The 20,265-nt window shown below is 40.4% G+C and overlaps 1 protein-coding gene across 1 annotated transcript in view; it reads right to left on the reverse strand.

Annotated features, from left to right (window-relative positions):
- Nucleotides 1-20,265, reverse strand: part of ASTN1 (astrotactin 1) — a 5,143,480-nt gene that overhangs the window by 562,245 nt on the left and 4,560,970 nt on the right. Inside the window, exon 19 of the mRNA XM_044086860.1 lies at nucleotides 19,005-19,138. Coding sequence (XP_043942795.1) covers nucleotides 19,005-19,138 — 134 coding nt within the window. The remainder of the gene's footprint in view (nucleotides 1-19,004; nucleotides 19,139-20,265) is intronic.

The following is a 20,265-nucleotide window of genomic DNA, read 5'->3' on the forward strand; positions in this document are numbered from 1 at the left end:
GAACCGAGATGGAGTGCTGACTGATGTTAAATTCAGAGAGAATTTATATAGGTTTGTTATGTGACACCATGTCAAAGGCTTTAGAAAGGTCAAGAAAGGTGGCAGATACAAATTTGCCATTATTTCTGTGAAGGTTAACAGTATTGGTAAAGGCCATTAATGTGGTGGTGGTGCTGTGGGTGGTCCAAAAGCCATGCTTGGTGTTTGTTAGAAGTTTGCGTGTGTGTAGGTGATCCATAACTTGTTTATGTATGCATCTTTCAAGGATTTTGGATAGGGGTGGTAGAATGGTTACTGGGCAATAATTGGTCAGTTCTGTAGAGTTGCCTCCTTTGTGTATGGGCATTATGTGGCAAAGTTTCTGGATCTGTAGGACTTCCTGTTCAGACAAGGGTCTATTGATAAGGATGGACACAGGGAATGCTAATGCTTTGGAGCAATTTGTAGAAATTTTGCTGGAAGTTGGTCTGTGGCTCGGGCCTGTGGGTTTTAGTCTTTTTAGTAATCTTTTTATGTGGGTAGTGGGAATTGGCTTGACTCTAAAGGGGGGTTGTTACTGAGTGTATTAGGTGGTTCATTGGGGGGGCTGCTGTTAATTTTAGTGGGTGGTATAGTGGGGGAGTTTTGGAGGGTGGAAAGGGTTATTATGGTTTATGTAAAAAAACTTGTTGAACTGGGAAGCTATGTTTTCGATTATGTTGTTGGTTGATGGGGTTGATGTGGTGGATTTTCCTTGGTGGAAGATATTATTGATGGCTGTCCAAATTTTTTGTGGGTTGTTATGATGCTTAACTTGCAAATCTTCGTAGTAATTAATTCTGTCTTGTTAACTGATTTTCTTGCTACATTCCTGAGCTCTAAGTAGGATTGTCTAGATGCTTGGGACTTTGTAGAGCACCACAGTTTCCAGGCTTTGTCTCTACTAATCAGTAATGACCTAGTTTCTTTAGTTAGCCAAGGGCCTGTCTTTGATTTGATTTTGATGGTTCTAGGGGGTGCATGCATGTTCAGGACATTTAGGAAAGTAGCATTGAAAAATTGAAGTGCTTCATCTAGGGGAAGTATCTTTAGGGGAGTCCAATTATAGGTCTGTAATGTTGCTAGGAATCTGGTGGTAATAACATTTTTTTTTGGTTTCTTATTAGCTGATAAGTAGATTGTTTGTTATGATGAGACTGCTGCCTTAGCAGGAAGGTTGGTTGATGGTCGCTGAGGCTGTCTGGGAGACAACCAGCTTTAAAGGCATTGCAAGGTTTATTTGTCAGTATCCAGTAAGGGATTAATTCTTTTTTGGTTGCCTTGTCTATTCTAGTAAATGACTGGATGATTTGGGAAAATCCATATAAGTTAATAAAATTTGAGGGGTTTTGGGAAGAGCATGTTTCCCAATCAATATTAAAATCGCCCATAGTATAGCTGTTTGTGGTAATGAGTGGGAGAACCAATGTAGTATATTCTCTATTGTAGTAATATTATTGCCTGGGGGGATGTAACAGCCAATAATGTTAATCACTTTTTTGGGGTTGATTCAACTTTTGAGGATATTATTTCTGCACTATCGAAGTTAGGAATTGTGAGATCTAATGGTTTTAGTTTTAGGTTGTTTTTACATAGAACTGCTACCCACCTCCCTTTTTGGATATTCTGCCATTGCAAATAATGTTGTATCCAGGGAGAAGAATCTCATTGTTGCTGATAATGGGTTTTAGCCAGGTTTCAGTTAACACTACTATATGTGGTAAGTACAGTGAGAGGTTGGCATGTAGATCATGGACCTTGTTCACTATGCTCCTGACATTCATATTTAGAATTAGCAGATCAGTGTTACCGTGATGGGTTAGTAAGTTAGGAATGGGGTTGGGGTTATGGTGGTCTACTGCACTGGGTCCTGGGTTAGGGGTGGATATCCCCTGACAATTGTAAGTTAGGTTTGAGGTGTGTCAAAAGTTTTTGTAATTGAAATATGGGTTGGCTTTGTCAAACGGCAGTGGGAGTGTTTGTATACAGTGGGAGGTGTTTGATAGAGAGATAGCTTATATAAGTAGTGTTATAGAGAATAGGTGCAATAGAGGTGTGGTAAAGTAATGGTTTGTGAAGATGTTCTGTCGTGTGTATTGGGGAGTGTGTCAGACTAGTTGGGTTTGTATGATAGGTAGGAACATAGTACAAGTAATGTAAAGGTGAGAGAGTGAAGTGCTAGTGTTTTAAGGGGTTTAGTACTAAGAGGAAGCATCGTTAGTTATCAAGTATGCTTTTTGTAGGAGTGGAGTGATGGTGGCTAAGGATGTAAAAGATGTGAAAAGTGTATGTGTGCGTGACTTAGGAGTCAGGATAGGTGTGAGTGATCATAAAATTGAGTAGGTGCTAGAGTTGTGCAAGATACAGATACTGTGTGTAGAGTGTGAATTACATTTGATGATGTCAATAAGTAGAGTTCCTGTGGTTGGATTATATGGTGGTTAAGGTGGCAGATCTTTATTGGATGTTTGTGAAATGGGTATGTTTATTTAGGTATAAGCCTGAGTGAAGTGGGGGTTAGTGGGAATGGGGGTAGTGGAGTGGAGTGAGCTGAGCGTAACCGAGGGTGAATGGAGCAGGTTGGACCCTGTTCATGATAGCATTTATCTCAGGAACACAATCAGTAAGCCTTGTTTAGGGTATACTTTTGCCTGGTTCAAGTTAGGTTAGTGGGTTTAGAATACCACGCTTGAGCAGGGGTTCCAATTTATAGCCAGAATGTAGAATTTGGGCCTCACATGTACAGGAGGATTTCTACAATCCTGGAGTATAAAGCATACAGCTGACACACCTTGGCTGTGGTCCGTTTGTTTCTCAGTTGGACTAATTAGAGGAGTGGGGTGGCAGAGAGCTATGAGAAAGGATCACAGGTTTGGTAGTTGTATTGCGCAGTTAAAAGCATTAAACTGCCACCGTACTATATGGGGGAGCTAGAGAGAAAGTCTAAGCTATATCTGGTGATGTGCTTAGCACTCTAAGGGAAACAAGCCAGTAACAGAAAACAGTTTAGACTGTATTAAGTATAACATGCATCAATGTAGTTCAGTTACTTCCGTGGTGGAACTCTAGTTTTGTTTCTTATCCAAGCTGGGCTGGTGGATGTCCGTGCAGGAGGTTGTAGCTGTATTTCTGATCACAGACTGTACTTAGGACACCAATGTAGTTCAGTTATTTCCATGGCAGAAAGTACAGTTGTGTACACTTACCATAAATGTAGATGTTCGAGTGTATTCACTATTGCAGTCATTACATTTGGGTTACCCTGCCCGGTAGCCCTCGGCCGGCCCGAATACCAGAGACTTAGTATTTATGCGTTGGTTGCTGTTGCTTGAGGACTGATGTCAGGTGTCATTGGTATAAAGTAAGGCAGCCGATGCCATTACATCAGTTTTTCTTGCCCTAACCTGTCAGGAGCTCCCAAAGTAGGAGGCCAGGTTCTGGAGGAAGAACCCCACCAGTGAAAAATAAATACCAATATGTACCTTGTAAGGAAAGGAGAACAGCAAGGAAGAATGGGAACAAAAGGAGAAAAAAGGGGGATGGAAGGAGGGAAACCAGGACTGCAACAGTGAATACATTCAAACATCTACATTTATGGTAAGTGTACACAACTGTACTATGTTCTTCATGTTTCACTGTTCAAGTCATCACATTTGTGTAGATTCCCAAAGCTGAGGAAATGGGTGGAGGCAGTCAAGGAAGCTAGGGGTTGGCTAGGATGCCCTGCAAGACCACAGAGGCAAGCCCTGCCCTGGATTTGGAGAAGAGAGGCAGGTGGTAATGCTTGGTAAAAGTGTGAACAGATGTCTATGTGGCAGCCTCCAGGATGTCCCTGGTGGTGACTCCTCTGAAGAAAGCTGCAGAGGCGAAGGCTGCCCTGGTGGAGTGTGTCCTGACCCCCTTGGGTGGAGGCTTATCATGCTGTTTGTAGCAGAAATGCATGTAGTGTGCTATCCATTTGGAAATGGTTTGCTTGGAGATGGCTTTGCATTCTGCTCCTGTAGCAAAGCTAACCAGCAATTGATCAGACTTTCTGAAGGATTTAGTCCTGTCCAGATAGTATTTGAGCTGTTTGTGCACATCTAGAGAGTGAAGAATCCTTTCCCCCTTGTTCTGGAGATTAGGAAAGAAGGTGGGTAAATGAATGGATTGGTTGAGAACCACACTGGACACCACTTTGGGCATGAAAGATGGGTTAGTTCTGAAGGATACCCAGTCTGCATGGAAGATGATGAAGGGTTCCACAGCCATGAGTGCAGCTCAGAGACTCTTCTGGCTGAAGTGATAGCCTTAAGGAAGGCTGTCTTCCAGGAGAGAAATTTTAGCTCTGCAGAAGAAGCTGGTTCAAAAGGAGGCAGGGTGACCTTTTCCAAGACAAAGTTAACGTCCCAAGCTGGTGTTGGTGCCCTTCTGGGGGGCCTCATGTTGCTAGCCCTCTGAGGAACTGTTCGATCAAAGGGTGTTAGAAAATTGGCTGCTCAGTGGGAAAATTAGCAGAAATAGCAGAGGCATGAATTTTTATAGAGGAGAAAAAGAGACCACTGTGTAGTAGGTCAGTTAAGTAATCCAGGATGAGAGGGATGGAGGGTTGTGCCGTATTGGCCCCCTTAGCCTGGATCCAGGTGCAGAATCTTTTCCATTTATCTGCATAAGACTTTCTGGTGCTAGGGTGTCTGGCCTCACGGATAACATCCAGAACCTGTTTACTGAGGATGGGAGATTGGATCGGGGTTAGGGAATAAGCCAAGCTGCCAAACTGAGTGTCTGCAATTGGGGATGCATGAATTTCCCTTCCCTCTGGGTTAGGAGGTTTGGAATCTGAGGAAGATCCCATGGAGGCAGCAGGGACATAATGCTCCCTGATGCAGAATTTGCTGAGGTGATGGTTGTTGTGAGAGGCAAAGAGGTCGACCTTCGGGGTTCCCCATTTCTAAGTTATTAGGAAGAAGCTACTTCTGTTGAACTCCCACTCATGTGGGTCCAAAAGGTTTCTGCTTAATTGGTCTGCCAGGGAGTTGACAGAGCCTAGTAGGTATTGTGCTAACAGGTGTAAATGTGTGGAAGAGGCTGTGAGCCCAAGGGCCATGGCCAGCCTGCATAGAGGGTAGGAGTGAGTCCCCCCCGCTTGTTGGTGTACCATATCACAGTGGTGTTGTCTATTTTGATCAGGAGAACCCCTGGAGAGAGAAGGGGGTTTGAAAGCTATCAAGGCATGCTGCACAGCCATCATCTCTTTTTGACTGATGTGCAGGGGGAATTTGCTGTGGGCTCCATTGACTCTGTATGCACCTGCTGTCCGGGTGTTCACGCCAAGCATAGTCTGATGTGTCTGTGGTGACAGTCTGGGCAGCAGGGTGTGGGGAGAAGGGCAGTCCCTTGTTGTGGGAGCATGCTGTTGCCCACCAAAGAAATTCCTTTCTGAGGCAAGGAATTATAGGTAGAAGAGTTTCCAAGTCTTGAGAGTGTTGACACCAAAGGCTCTTTAGGTACCACTGAAGTTTCCTCATATGCAGTCTGGTATATGGAATGAGTAGTATGTAAGATGCCATGAACCCCAGAGCTTGCAGGATTTTCCTTGCAGAAAGCTGGGGCCTGGTGGCCAGTTGAGAGAAGTAGGTTGACAGGAAAATTTGTTTCTCTGGTCTCAGGTATGCCATCTGGGATGCTGTGTCCAGACTTGCTCCCAGGAAGATTATCCTTTGGGTGGGCACTTGTTTTGATTTCTTTTCATTGATTATGTACCCTAGGAAGATTAGTAGGCTCTTTACAAAGGCCAGGTGTTTGAGCAGCTTTTCCTGGCTGTCTGCCTGAATAAAGCAGTCTTCTAAGTAGGGGTATATTTGAATCTTTGTCTGCAAAAGGCAATGGTTGGAGTCAGGCATTTTGCGAAAACTCTGCGAGCAGTAGATAAGCCAAAGGGAAGCGCAGAGAACAGAAAGCACTGAGATCCTGCCCTGAAGCGGAGATATTTTCTGCATGATTCCCTGATAGGAATGTGGAGGCAGGCCTCTTTTAGATCCAGGGTGGCTAGCCAAGTATCTTTGGACAGCATGGGTAGCAGCTGCTGGAGGGTGAGCATTTTGAATTTTGGGATCACCAGGAAGGTGTTTAGAATAGATAGACTGAGGATGAGGCGCCAGGTGCCCTCTTTTCTGGGCAAAAGAAAACGTCTGGAGTAGAAGCCTTGGCCTATCTATTTTGTAGGAATGAGCTCTACTGCCCTCAAAGAGAGCAGGGAATGGATTTGCTTTTGAGCCTCTGCCCACTGATTTGGTGGTAGATCTGGGAACCCTTTTGGGGTTGGAAAGGTGTGGAAGGAGAATTTGTATCCCTGAGACACAATGTTCAGAACTCATTGGTCTTTGGTAATGGTGGCCCAGGAGCTTGAGTGAAAGGATAGTTTTCCTCCTACGGGTAAGTGAAGGTTGGCAGAGGGAAGGTCAGGAGGAGGTGAGTCACTGTGAGTTCTTACGATAAGGGGGCGGCTTAGAACTCCCTGGTTTTGAAGTGGAGGTAGTCCACTGCTTAGATCTGCGCATTCCCTGAGGCAGCTGTCTGGGGGTTCTGTTTCCATGGGGCCTAGGCTGGGCCTGTTTACTTGGAGCAGGAAAGGACCAGTGCTTGGAGGGAAAATGCCTGTTGAACCTAGGGGGCTGGACATGTAAGAAATCTTTAACTGTTTGCATAGATTTTGCTTTTTCTTCCATCTTTTTTAAGACCTCTTCTGCCTTAGTGCCAAATAAGTTATCTTTGTGCAAGTGGGCATCCAACAAGTTACATTTGACATGTATCACAAAAAAACACAAAGGTTCCAAACACTGCAGACACAGTAGTACTTTATTCGAAAAACTTGAACAGGTAAACACTTTCACGGATCTTAACTCCACTTCATCAGACCATACTAAATAAATCACAACAACTGATGACTATTTTAAAAAATAAGGCAACCAATCAGGTTAAAGTCTAGAAGAGGTTCCCTTAAAGGCTCCCTTAAAGTATGCAGGGTTTCCCCAAAGGAAAAATCCTCTGGGGGAGAGGCTGAAGGAATGGATTCCTCTGCATCAGAATCCTCATAAGTGGAGAGGGGTTGCATGTCTTCATAGTCAGATGCATCAGATTCATCTGACTATTGTTCAGACAAAACTACTGGGGACAGATCTCTTTTCCTTTTACAGGGGGTAGCTTGGCTTCCCCTGATCAGCATGATAAGGTCTTCTGCCATTTTAAGCATTTGAGACTGAGGCAGGCGCCTGAGAGTGGGTTGTTGGTTTCTTGGGTGTGGTTCGAATCCTGGGCCTAAGGAACTCGGTTGGTTTTGAAAGAACGGTAGTCGCGAAAAAACGACATCGGTTTGTGTTGATATTCAGAGGTGAGATGGACTTCCTTGGAAGCCGGTGCCTGCTCAGCAACTCCGGACCCATCCAAGGTAGAGACGACCTCAAGATACTTAGACGAAGAAGAGTTTTGCGGCATACCGGACTCCGAAAGGGTCTCGGTAGTGGCCTGCGAATCAACTGAAGTAGGCATCAGGGGCTGCGAAAGCGCCTCACTGAGTACCGGAGGACTGACTACTAGCTTAACGGAAGCGTCACTGGAAGGTTTGGACCTGTGCAGTCTGTCTCTGTCTTTATCTTTACGTTTTTTTGGAAGATCTGCTGTCGGATGGCTTACCGAAGCCTTATCAGAATTCGAGGATTGTAAATGAAAATATCTGGCTACAATAAGGGCCCGACAATGGATAGTTCTGTCATTAAACAAAGCACAGAAGCAACATTGGGGGATGTTGTGGCCTGGGCCTAGACAAGTGATACAGTAAGAGTGGAAGTCTTGGTGTGGTATTTGCTTTCCACAGGTGAGACAATTATTAACTTTTTCTGACATCGGTTAGTGCAAGAAAAAAGGATCCCCACCAGGGTACTTAGCTTTAGAAGACTTCAACTTCAATTCGGAAATGAAAACTCAGGTAGTGGCCAAACGGCAATCATGTGAACTGCTTCTGCTTTGGGCTCCATGGCAAGAAAGACTGATGTAATGGTGCTGGCTACCTTACTTTATACCACCGACGACCTGATGTCAGTCCTCAAGTGACAGCAACTGACGCAGAAATACTAAGTCTCTGGTATTCGGGCTGGCCGAGGGCTACCCTGGCAGGGATAACCCAAATGTGATGACGAACATCTCTAGTTTAATTTCTTATCCAAGCTGGGCTGGTGGATGTCCATGTAGGAGGTTGGGGATGTATTTTTGACCACAGACTGCACTTAGGACATCACTGTAGTTCAGTTACTTCCATGGCAGAACTTTAGTTTCATTTCTTATCCAAGCTGGGCTGGTGGATGTCTGTGCAGGAGGCTGAGGCTGTATTTTTATCACAGACTGCACTTAGGATGTTTAGAGGACGCTTGCACATCACCGGAGATGATAGGGCTTGGAAACCAGAGTAAAGATAGCGTAAATAACCTGTCTGATTAATAGCAGCAATGCAGTTAGGAAGCATATTCAGAGTGATGCTATCAGCTGTCACTCTGAGTATTCAATTAACCAGAAACTGAAATTGACAACACAATGCCTGTCAGTGTTGACATGACATCAAACTTTCTGAAGACATTATATGAGTTAATGCCATGTAAAAACTGAATGGCCAGTTCATCAGATGGGACGATGTATGGCTAATGACGCTGCGTCATGAAGGTGTATCGACCCAGTGATGATTATATTAGCAGATGCGGTGAAATGCCCTGAATGGGAAATCTGGCAGGTTTTCTTTCATAGAAAAGGCAAACTAAAAGTTTCACTGAATGAACTTTTAACTAGTTTGTTTTGGTTGACGTCTGCTTAATGTCCATTACTTCAAGTAATTAATGCACAGCTGTTGCTGTGCAGAATTTATGGTATGCATATGTGAGGGCTCAGAACATCCACTTGTACAAACATAGGAAAGCTTCATCTAGTGGTCTGGCTACATGATGCCTCTGCACACATAAATCAGCACAGTAATGGATGATTTTTACAGACATATCAGTACGTCATCAATGGCAATCCTATTTTCCGGCTGAGCTTTTTTTGTAAGGACATGCATATCTGGTGACTAGAAGTCAATATTTAAACTAGGCTGATGCATTGTGTTATTAAAACATAAGTTTGCTTTGCTTTCAGAAGAGTGTGTACTGAGTTCTTTAATCTTCTGTTACGAATGACAGATTACAAGATGTGCATTTGGCTAATTTCCTCAGGGTTACTTATCCTATGTGAACTTTACTACTAGAAATATGTTCTGAATATTCCATTGAGAACACAGCTAAGATTCAGACAGATATGGTAGAATATGTCTGCTAATCCCACTACCTTTTGTCAGAGATTCTCATTGGCCTGAGTATCAGATCCAGAGACCAACAATTCCTAATACACAAAATGTTAAACTGTGATTCATAGATCTGAGCTGCACATCTGTGTAAGCTTTGTGCGGCTAAGTGGCTCTGCAGGATGTCAGATGAAGACATGGAATACTCAAAAAAATGCCTGCTATACTTATGGGCAGTTACCCATGACCCAGACTATATAATTGATTCAGATGGCGATTAGTCCTGGTCTTAAGGCTATGAGAAGTTATAGGCAAGTGCAGGAAGTAAACTTTGGCTTATGTTTCTGGTACAGCACAGAAAAATATAGCACTTCACAGGCATGCATGTTTCCAGGCCTTATGTGTCTGTATTCAGTATACAGTGCAAATAGGTATAAACATTGACTGTATGCATTGTCTGTCCTCTTTGTACACATCTGTAATAAAACCTCTGTAACTCAGCTTCAATGCAATATTTGCTGTGAATGTATCAATATGTATTTGTCCAGATCATGGCTGAAAAATGGTTTGCAAATCAGCCCTAACCAGATAATTAAAAAAAAATACTAACCACGAAGAGCAGCATACAGCAAATCAAACTAATATACCAGCCAAGAGTTATTTGGTTGAAATCATATTCAACAATACTGAATGGAAAAAAATGTAATGGTCAGGTTAAGCACTTGAATTTTTCTTGAATTAGACTATTCTGATGAAGTGGGTTGCAGTACAGATGAAACCTCTTAACCTGACAATTATGCGTTTTTGATTTCTGTTCAGCATTGTTGAGCCCAATTGCATCTGTGTAGCATTCAGCTGGTTAAATAAATAAATTCAGAGTTCAGGAAGGACACTGTCTTCTTCTAAGATATGTCAGGCAGAACTGGCAGGTTAAATGGAGTACTTATGGAGCAGTACTTGGAGGGACAGCAGAATGTTTAGGATTTTTAGGCAGTCTGAAGGGGGTGTTACATGTTAAAATATTGATATCGTGTTTGAATACTTTTTAGAGGATAAGTAACACTGAAAGAACAAAATACTGAAAGCACGTTTGACTGAATGCTCATTTCTATACTGTTTTAAGTAGGAATATGCAGCCAAATAAAATGTTTGACTGAAAAGGTTGTCTGCGCGAGTGTTTATGGGTTAGGGAAATGGTTCGGTAAGGGAACACCTTTACTGTTTTGCACATTTTCTATTAGAGTGTTCTGTCCTTTTGTCTTGTGTAGTAGTAACTGCAAGGAAAAATGCTTTCAGTAATATAATATGCAGGACTAGCAGAGATGGGATAATCTATTACAATAAGTAATATATTACTGCAATATATTACAATTTCTAGTAACTAGTAATATTACTAGTTACTTTTTCAAAATAGTAACTAGTAATAGTAATATATTACTTTTTTAGCAACTAGTAACTTAAATGCAAGTTACTTTTGAGTTACTTTTGTTTAAACCAGTGGTTTTCAACGTGGGTGATATACCCTCCTAAAGAGAGATGTAAAACTTCCGGGGTCCCCATATAGTATGAATAGTAATCAGATGTTAGGAGATAATAGACACTTTGACATGGCAATTTGGATAAGAAATTACAACATAATGTTGCCACAACTCATAGCACGTAGCATTCATTAGTCTGGAGCAAAATTTACTTCATTTTTTTTTTAGCACTGCAAGGAGGTGGAAGCTAATGGTGACCAGACTCCAGCCCTGCCCTGGTACTGTGGGACTCTCACCCACTAAAACATCCCCTAACACTGGACAATTCTAGCCTGCCAAAGATCATATCCTTACCTTGCAGTAAAATAAATGGCATTGGTTCTTCAAACCACCATAAGTCGGAATCAAAGTCATCACTTGAGCACCTGATGCTCCAACCCACTGCACCAAGCAGGGCACTTCAAGTGGATCTATGATTAACAAACTTTTGTCCTGACAATATTTTTGTTCTATTTGAAATTCTTTTCAGTTTTCAATTTTTAGATGCTGAAAATAGACAAAACATGATAGGTTTTTATAGGTCTTGTGCTCTTGGCTGGTTTGGTTTAATTATTATCTGTGACTCCCTAGCTATAAAGACTGAGTCGTCTTCTTCTCCCTTCGGCTGTGCCCATTGGGGATCACCACGGTGAATCATCAGTCTGCAGAACAAGTGGCAGTGGAGTTTTACATTGTTGAGCTGCCAGCCCAGCATTCAACCTTCTTCACAAGGCACATGCCTGCGCACACTCACACCTAAAGCCAATTTAGAATGCCTAATCCACCTGCAGCATGTCTTGGGAATGTGGGAGAAAACCGGAATACCCCAAGGAAACCCACTCGAACACAGGGAATGTAGATCAGTTTTGTTCAGTTTGTGTTGTACTTTTAAAGCCACTGTAGTTCATGGGCACATGCACAGAAAGTACTGAGCATGTGCAAGCAGAGTGCCATTTTGTGTAAGCAGCTGGAGGGAAAGCATGTGTATATCTATATATATATATATATATATATATATATATATATATATATATATATATAGCAGTCAGTCAGTTAACTAGTTCATTTAAGTTTTATGTTCCAGTCATCCATCCTGATGTGTGTGTAATAAATATCTTAAATGAACACCCAAGCCTCACTGTCTTATTTGAATACACAAGACGAGTGACATATTCTATGGGATCTGAAGTCAAAACATCTTAAAACCATGAGGCATACAGTCAGAAATAGAGAAATATACAAGAGTTGCTCAAACGTCTGCAAATGACTTGTAAACAGGTCAGCAAATATTTCCAGGTTCTTAAACTCATTTAAATGATTTTTACTTCAATGAATATAAAGCAAATCATTCCAAACAAATTACTGAATAAACAAAATGTTCAAAGTTGCGACATACTGAAAAAAGTACTTGAAATAATTACGAAATCTTTTGAAACAATATCAGAATCATATAAAATGTTCAAAAAAAGAGAAAACAACTGTATTTTTTCACATTAACTAAAGCTATTCAAAGTATCTAAAGTGTGCAAAGTGTTGGCAGTGTGTGCAGTATTACAATACAGTCTTTTCAAAGAGTACAGTTATTTCAAAGAGTCTGTTGTACAGCTGAATATAATTATAAGTATTTGGTGTGGTTTGACACTTACTTAGCATGGCAGAGGGATTTCACAGACCTGATCCGCTTGTGTTTGATAATAATCTTGCTGAAAACTGGAGAGTGTTTGATTAAGAATATATTTTCATACAGGCTGCTTTTTTTGATAAAGACGCACATAAAAAAAGCATTCATTCTGCTCAATTTAGCTGGCTCAGAAGCCATTCAGAGAGAACATTCATTTGTGTATGCACCTGCTGTTTATGCACAGGAAGGGGAAGACTGCCATATTGTGATACAGGCTGAAAGGAGGGAAGACTCTGAGTGCTTAAAATGTAAATTTAGAGAAATGTGCAACCCTCAAACGAATATTATAGTGGAAAGGCACTATTTTACATAAGAGATCAAAAGCCTACTGAAACTTTTGCAGCATATATAACTGACTTGAAAAACAAGTCAAATGTTCAGATCTGGTGATGTGAGAGATGAGTTGATAAAAGACAACTTGTCTGTGGTGTTAATAATGATGCAGTGAGAAAGATTTTGCTTTGAGACTGTGATTTAACTTTAAGCAAAGACACAGAGATTTGGCAAATATATGATCTTATAGAAAAGTACACGGATATGCTTATGAATGATAAGAACATGCTTGCAGTTTCATCCAGCATGAATATTGATAGTATGCAGCACACTACGGCTGACATTTAGTTTGTTTGGTGTCACCGCCCACTGGATCGACTGTGACGCACTTCAAAGAAAGTCAGCTGCTTTGTCATGTTGCAGATTACAGGGAAGGCATACATATGATCGGAAAGCATCAACCCTTGAGAGCATTCCCATCAAGTGCACAACAGATCAAAAGGTGTGTGCAACAATTACTGACAATGGCAGCAATTTGTAAAGGCTTTCACTGTCTTCTCAGAATGTGACAGCTCTGAGACTACAAGTATTCTGTCCAAAGATGAGAATGATGATGGTGAAGTGATTTACAATGGCATGACAGCCGTGCTGAGTCAGTCAGGGCAAAGTGAGAACACCTATTCACTGCCTCCCCATCTGAGATGTGCAGAACACACATTGAATCTAGTTGCCGTGCACAATGTTGAATCTGCTTGTAATGATGCACAGTATAAAAAGATCATGTGAAGCACCATGGCCAAATGCTATGCTACTTGGAACAAGGATAGTCACAGCATGCAAGCTGCTGAGGTGGCTTGAAATAAGTGTGATCTGGCATTGATTATTCCCAATGCGACACGATGGAATCCCACTTTCTACGCGATGGAGAGAATTCACCTCATTGCAACTCAGGGTGAAGGCTTGCTGAATGAGATACATGAACAGATTGGAATGGTCATCTTCAGGCCTGCAGACATTACCTTTGTTGCTGAGTTTGTGCAAGCAATGCAGCCCCTGACAATGGTTCTGAACATCCTGCAGTCAGAGCTGAAAAGCTTCATGGGAATCCTGATCCCCACCATTATGTGCCTGAAAAACAAGTTGTCCGAAGTCAGGCAGTCTGTTGTGCTGCTAGTTGATGCTCTTCTTAAAGACATTGAGACTCTGTTCAATCACCTTCTAAAGCATGAGAAGAAACTCATAGGGAAGGTTCTGCTCCTTGATACCATGCAGAAACTGGATGAACCTGCACATGTGACATCTAAAGCTTCTGCATTAACTGCCGAACACAGCTTCTTCCTCTTCAAAGAGTCGATGCCAGCCAATGTCAGCATATCTTCTCAAATCGACTTTTATCTGGCTGACCCTTCCAGAGAAATATCTTCTCTCAACAATTATACTATAGTCAGGAAGATATTTCTGAACACTAATACAGCTCTGCCAGCTAGTCCACATGTTGGAACACCTGTTCAGTCTTGGTGGACAAGAGCTGACTGCAAGAAGAAATAGACTCACTGACGAACACTTTGAAAAGTTGCTCCTTCTTCAAGCCAACAGAAATGTGTAGTCATTGCGAATAGTTATATAAAGTGATATTTTGGTTGACATTGTTGTGTTAACAGTCTTGTTAGACTTATATGAAATTTTCTGTAAACATTTTTGCATCCTCAGTTTTAGTTTTAGCAGATTAGCCTAATGTACGTTGTTGAAAATTTGATGGGTTGTAACTTGCTATAGGTCTTGCGTTGCTGACTGTGCGTACTTTGACTTAAGTATTACATTGTGACTGTCTGACTATAAAGACTAGCTTGTGGGACTTTGTAAACTGTAAAATGCTATTTTTCATTATTGTAGCACTGTGTATACAACTTTAATACACTCGCATTCATGTGCAGTAAGCATGTATTCCTCACACACAAGTACTATGTGAGTAAATCTGAACATGAGAATTGATAAACTATACTTATGTAAAAGTAACTCAACAGTAACTAGTTACTTAAGTTACTTAAGTTACTTAAGTTAGTAACTAGTAATAGTAACATATTACTTTTTTAGAAAAGTAATAAGGTCATTATTATTAATATTATTACTATTATTAATATTATTATTATTTTTCTTTTACTCTTGTCTCCTCACTGGCCCTACCTGAAGCTTTCTGAAATTTGAGAAGTGAATACTTAAGTACTCCTAGATCTCTGAATAACTTTAGTGGATAGATTTTGCTTTGTTTTTAACTTGTACTTTTTTTTTTTTTTTTTTTTAAAAATGTGATAGTCATCCTTTCTTGTACCTTGTATAATTCTACTAAAAAAAATGTTTTTATTCTCTGTTATTTTGTCTATATTGGAGCTTTTCTCCCCGGGCCTCTACTGTAAACGGATATATATCCAGCTGGACTAGCCCGGTCAACAAATGTAAAATAAATAAATAAATAAATAAATAAAATAAATAAGTAATAGTAACATATTACTTTCACTTAAAAGTAACTAGTAATAGTAACTTATTACTTTTATAAGTAACTAGCACAACACTGAGAATTAGCATTAGGGGCAGGGAGAGGTTTTGGGTTAGGGTTAGCACACATGAGTAAGATGGTGCAGGGGGAGTGATCACTTTATTATGGAGAATGCAACATGCTAAGAGCATCCTGTAGGCTGTGCCAGGATTAATCTTTATTTATTTGACATTTATTAACCAGGAAAGTCCTACTTAGAACAAAGCCAATTTTCAGCGGAGACCCGGGGAGAAGCACTTCAGACACGTGTCTTTGTAATGTAGGAGGGAATCCACACAAACGCAGGGAGGACATGCAGACTCCACACAGAAGGCACCCCAGCCGAGAATCAAACCGAAGAACCTCTTGCTGTGAGGCGACAATGCTACCACTGCACCACTGCGCCATCCTATAAATAAAAAATAATTATAATGGAGTGGAGGTAGCAGAAGCTGGATTTGATAAGACTGAATAGGACGCTGTAGGTTTATTTCTTTGTGCTTTTGTACTTCAGTTCTAGCAGACTTCTTGTGGACTCCGTATTGTTGCCATAAGCTTGAGTTCCAGTGGGTTATTCAGTGTCACCTAGAATAGCATATAAGCAAGTGGGGAGGGTTACCACCTATTAAAACAATAAATATGTAGTGTTATGGTTTCACATTCACACAGTGTTTACACTTAACCAACTAGACTGCTCTATAGAATTTCTGCAGGCAGGAAGTGGAAATATAGGTCAAATGTGTGCCATAAATGAGAATCATAGTGTTAGCTCTCTCCCATGGTTCACTAGAAAACTATATATGCTCACTCACAGCCAGAAGCTCAATTCTGATAAACTTGTTGAATACTGTACAGGCAGAGACCTCTTAAATACCCAGCATGCCCGCAACTGGTCTATAAAAGATCCTTTCAGCCAATATGGAAATAGTTATAAATACCATGGTCTCCATAGGTGTGAGTAGTCCACACATTCTTGCTGGATCTGTGACTGGATGACACATCAGTGAAGACAAAAATTATCTCTTGACTCACTTTAACATGACACACTTTCTCTTGATTGGTGATGCTGTGATAAGTCAGCTGCTGTCGGTGGCATTCATGTTGGCACCATCTGATACCAGATGGCACCATGCACTTACTGTCAGGAACTGATGACACTAAGTAAGGGCTATAGTATGATATTATGTGACGGCTGTTGTAACTCTGAGGATTCTTGTTAAATGTAATGAGGAAATCTTTGGCTGGCTTTGCATTTTTATAGTCGGGCAGAGTTCATCATAATTTCTTCTACAGACATCTACAGATTATGAATCTCTTCACTTTTAATGGATTTTAATATTATCAGGCCTCACTTTGCATCAAAGTTTCATTTGCAAGTTACTATGCAGTTATTTTTACAACTTCAAATCAATTCACAAAACTTCTTGAAAATCACTAAATGCATTGCTCAGTCCTGGAAAATCAACTCAGCCTACCCCGCCTCCAACCAGTAACTCCCAAAGCATTGCTTCACTGTCTAACTCGCATTTTATAAGTAAAGCAATCTCCAGCCTACAAAACAAAACTAGCACAAATATAGCCATCCCACCCCAATCAGTGACACCACAAATGTTCTTCATACTCACTCCAGTGCTAACATCTACACTTAAAAATACCTATGGACCCTTAAGACAACAATGATTGCCCCAAAAAACGTCCATCTGAATATCTTAAATTTGCTGTAGATAGCCTTGCATTGTTGTTCTTCTTTCAGCTTTTCCCAGTTAGGGGTTGCCACAGCGGAACGCCGGTCCGCTAATGATTGGCAGTAGACTTTTATGGTGTCGAGGTGCCAGCTCGATGCCCAACCTTCAATGAAGGCACGCCCATTCATGCATGTCTTTTGAATGCCACTCAACTGTGGGGAGGACATATCCTGTCTTAATTCTAACAAAATACTTTGTCAAGAAAAATACATCTCCACCTTATGGAAAAAAAGTCCTATATAATACCCCACATGAAAGGCTCATCAGCCCTGCTCACAAATTATCACTATTCTCTCACTCTTATCCAAAACCTTGGAAAGATGTATTCACTCTCAACTTGCTAAATATATTATTTCTTATAACTTCCTGTCTCCCACACAGCATGGTTTCAGACTGTGTCACAGTACAACTTGTGGCATTCTAAGAGTCACAGATACAATAAATTGCAGGTCATCTATCGACAACTCTATTTCTGGATCTGTCAAATGCATTAGACAGAGCCAATGATAACTTTTCCTAGCTAAACTATCTTTCTATGGGTTGTCACCCTCCCCGTGTACCTGTTTTCTTACTTACCTCACTAATAGGTCATTTCATTCCTAGATTCATTGGAGTTGCACATGGCTCCATTCTAGGTCAACTACTGGTTAAATTATTTACCAACAACCTAAATACAGCAGCAAATGTGGCCACCATTGTACAGTTCACTGAGGACTCCATTCTAGTTTGTGCTGTTGCCACAATACCCACACTCCAAAGACTTACCCAGAAATCCTTGTACTCCATGGAGGCTTAGCTCAATAAGTCACAAACCTGCTGAATACTATTTATAAAAAAAAATAGAAAGAAAACTACTACTGCTCCCTTTCATTCCCAAAAAATACCTTTAATGCACCAAACAGCACAGTCTGCAACCTGAAACACGTTAAATGTCAGCTGAAGCAACACGTGATAGATATATGGTTCTGTGCCTGCACTGCCCCTGGTTAAACTCGCACTAATACAGCTATATGAGTTAGTACCATAACTCTCTGCTGCACAAATCTTCTTATCTACGTTTGATATCCTTCCCTCCTTCCTTTCTTTGGGCTGATCTAACTCTTTGTGCTATCATCCTGTATCCGAGATTTGAAGAAGTATTTATAGTATAAAATATTCTTAAATAAAACCTGACAATCTATGCACACTGATAATATTGCACTGTATATAACTCAATGTATGAAAAAAATATTCATATATAACCCATGTAACAGTTATTTTTAATAATGGAACTATTGCTCATGAATGAAACTGACTGTAAATAATGAACAATGCAAATGATGTCCATGATATCTGTATAACAGAACTTTTCTCCCCAGGTCTCCTATGAAAAAAGACATTGATCAGTAAGACCTTCCTGGTAAACAAATGCCAGTAAATAAATAAATAAGTATTCTGATGAGCATTTAAACTCATTGCACTGCACTGCATTATGGAACTATGACTTGCTACTAGCCTTCTGCAGTCTGTATACTGCCAGCTTGGACATACGTGCATGTTGCACTCTGCTCAACTTGGCTATGAATCCTGACCACAGTGTACAAACTTTATGCCTTCAGATGTATGCTGTGACAGCTAACTCAATTCAGAAATCATGCAAAGCAGTGTAAATATAATCCCACACTCCAATTTCCACTTTAGGTTTACTAAGAAATTAAAGAAATAAGATGTCACTATCAACCAGCAATAAATACATGAGTGCAATAAATTAAATAACATACTGAATTTTTCAAGGTATTGAACACTTAACAAGTTTGCTGACAATCCTTAATCACAAAATCAAACTTATTTTTTTCTTTAATATATTTTACTATATTTTATTGCCATAAAAGAGGTGGTCTGAGTAACAGAATGTAAATAAAAACCATCATTAAAACATTTAGATGAGTGTACTTACATAGGCTGAGGCAGAGGGGCACAGTTGGGTAGGCCATCTGTGCCGAAGGCACTAGAATCACATCTACACCAGTCTTCAATGACATCTCCTTTCCCAGAGCACCAAATAGAGCTTCTCATGGCCTCCTGTAAGGACTGAACAACAACCATCACATAAGTACATTTAGTAGATATGTAAAGATTTCTACATACTTATAAAAACCTAGCAGGTTAGCTGCAGCTTTGAGTATAAAAATAGTGACTGACAAAGTTCTCAATGACATGTGTCATGTAATTATTGATCAAACTATATTTACAATATTGCAACAGTCTACATTGGTACTTAAATAAAAAGTTGTATTAGAACCTTTACATGATAACTATTAATATGCTGATGACAGTAGTATACTATTACCTGATTACTTATTTTAATTAGAGTTCTCTGAAATGATACAAAGTCACAATATCACACATTACAATAACAAAGGATTTATGAACTACAGTCTTCATAATTTTCTTTGCTCATCAACTCATGCTAGTAAGTCCTGAGTTCTGCATATCATGCAACTTCAGTATGATAGCAGTAAAGAATCCACCTAGCAATGCCAAATATCATCTAAGAGGCAACTGTGGATAGGTGGACTCAAGGTTAGAAAGTAAAACACTCCCTTCTTCTCTTCTGCATTCACCATTGCCAGAATTCCACAGACAGCAATTTAATTTCTTGAGGTCACCAAGACAGTTCATGTTTGCTTCATTTAACAATTTCATAGTGCAGTGTCAAACTTCACTATGTTGAAACTCACATCAATATAAATTAAATATTAAAAACGCAAAATATCAGTTGATGAAACTGTTAACTAGACTAACACAGCCCTCACATAATTTTGAAGTGGGGACTCGGAATGCCTAACTCATGAACTGTACTACCATTTATGGGTACACAAACTCTGAAAAAAAAGAAAAAGTATTTAAAAATATTCACATTTTCTTTTACTCTGAGAAGCTTCAGATCATATGACAATTCCACAGTCAACTCAAAGCAGTACCTTCCTTACATGTGCTCATACAGAGTTGCATGACAGTTAAGGTATTGACAAAATGAAACACAACAGAGTGAAGTGCTTCTCAAGTTAACAGTATTCATCAATTAAATGGATGCATGCACAAAGAAATACAGGCTCTGTTATTGGCTCTTAGCCTTGGATGTACAAGACTGCAATTAAATGGATAGTGATATTAGCTGTAATTTCTTCTCCATGCATCCATTCACTAACAAGATA

This window comes from Protopterus annectens, chromosome 10.part0 (genome assembly GCF_019279795.1).
Source record: "Protopterus annectens isolate FY-2018-M chromosome 10.part0, PAN1.0, whole genome shotgun sequence".
Lineage (NCBI taxonomy): Eukaryota > Metazoa > Chordata > Ceratodontiformes > Protopteridae > Protopterus > Protopterus annectens.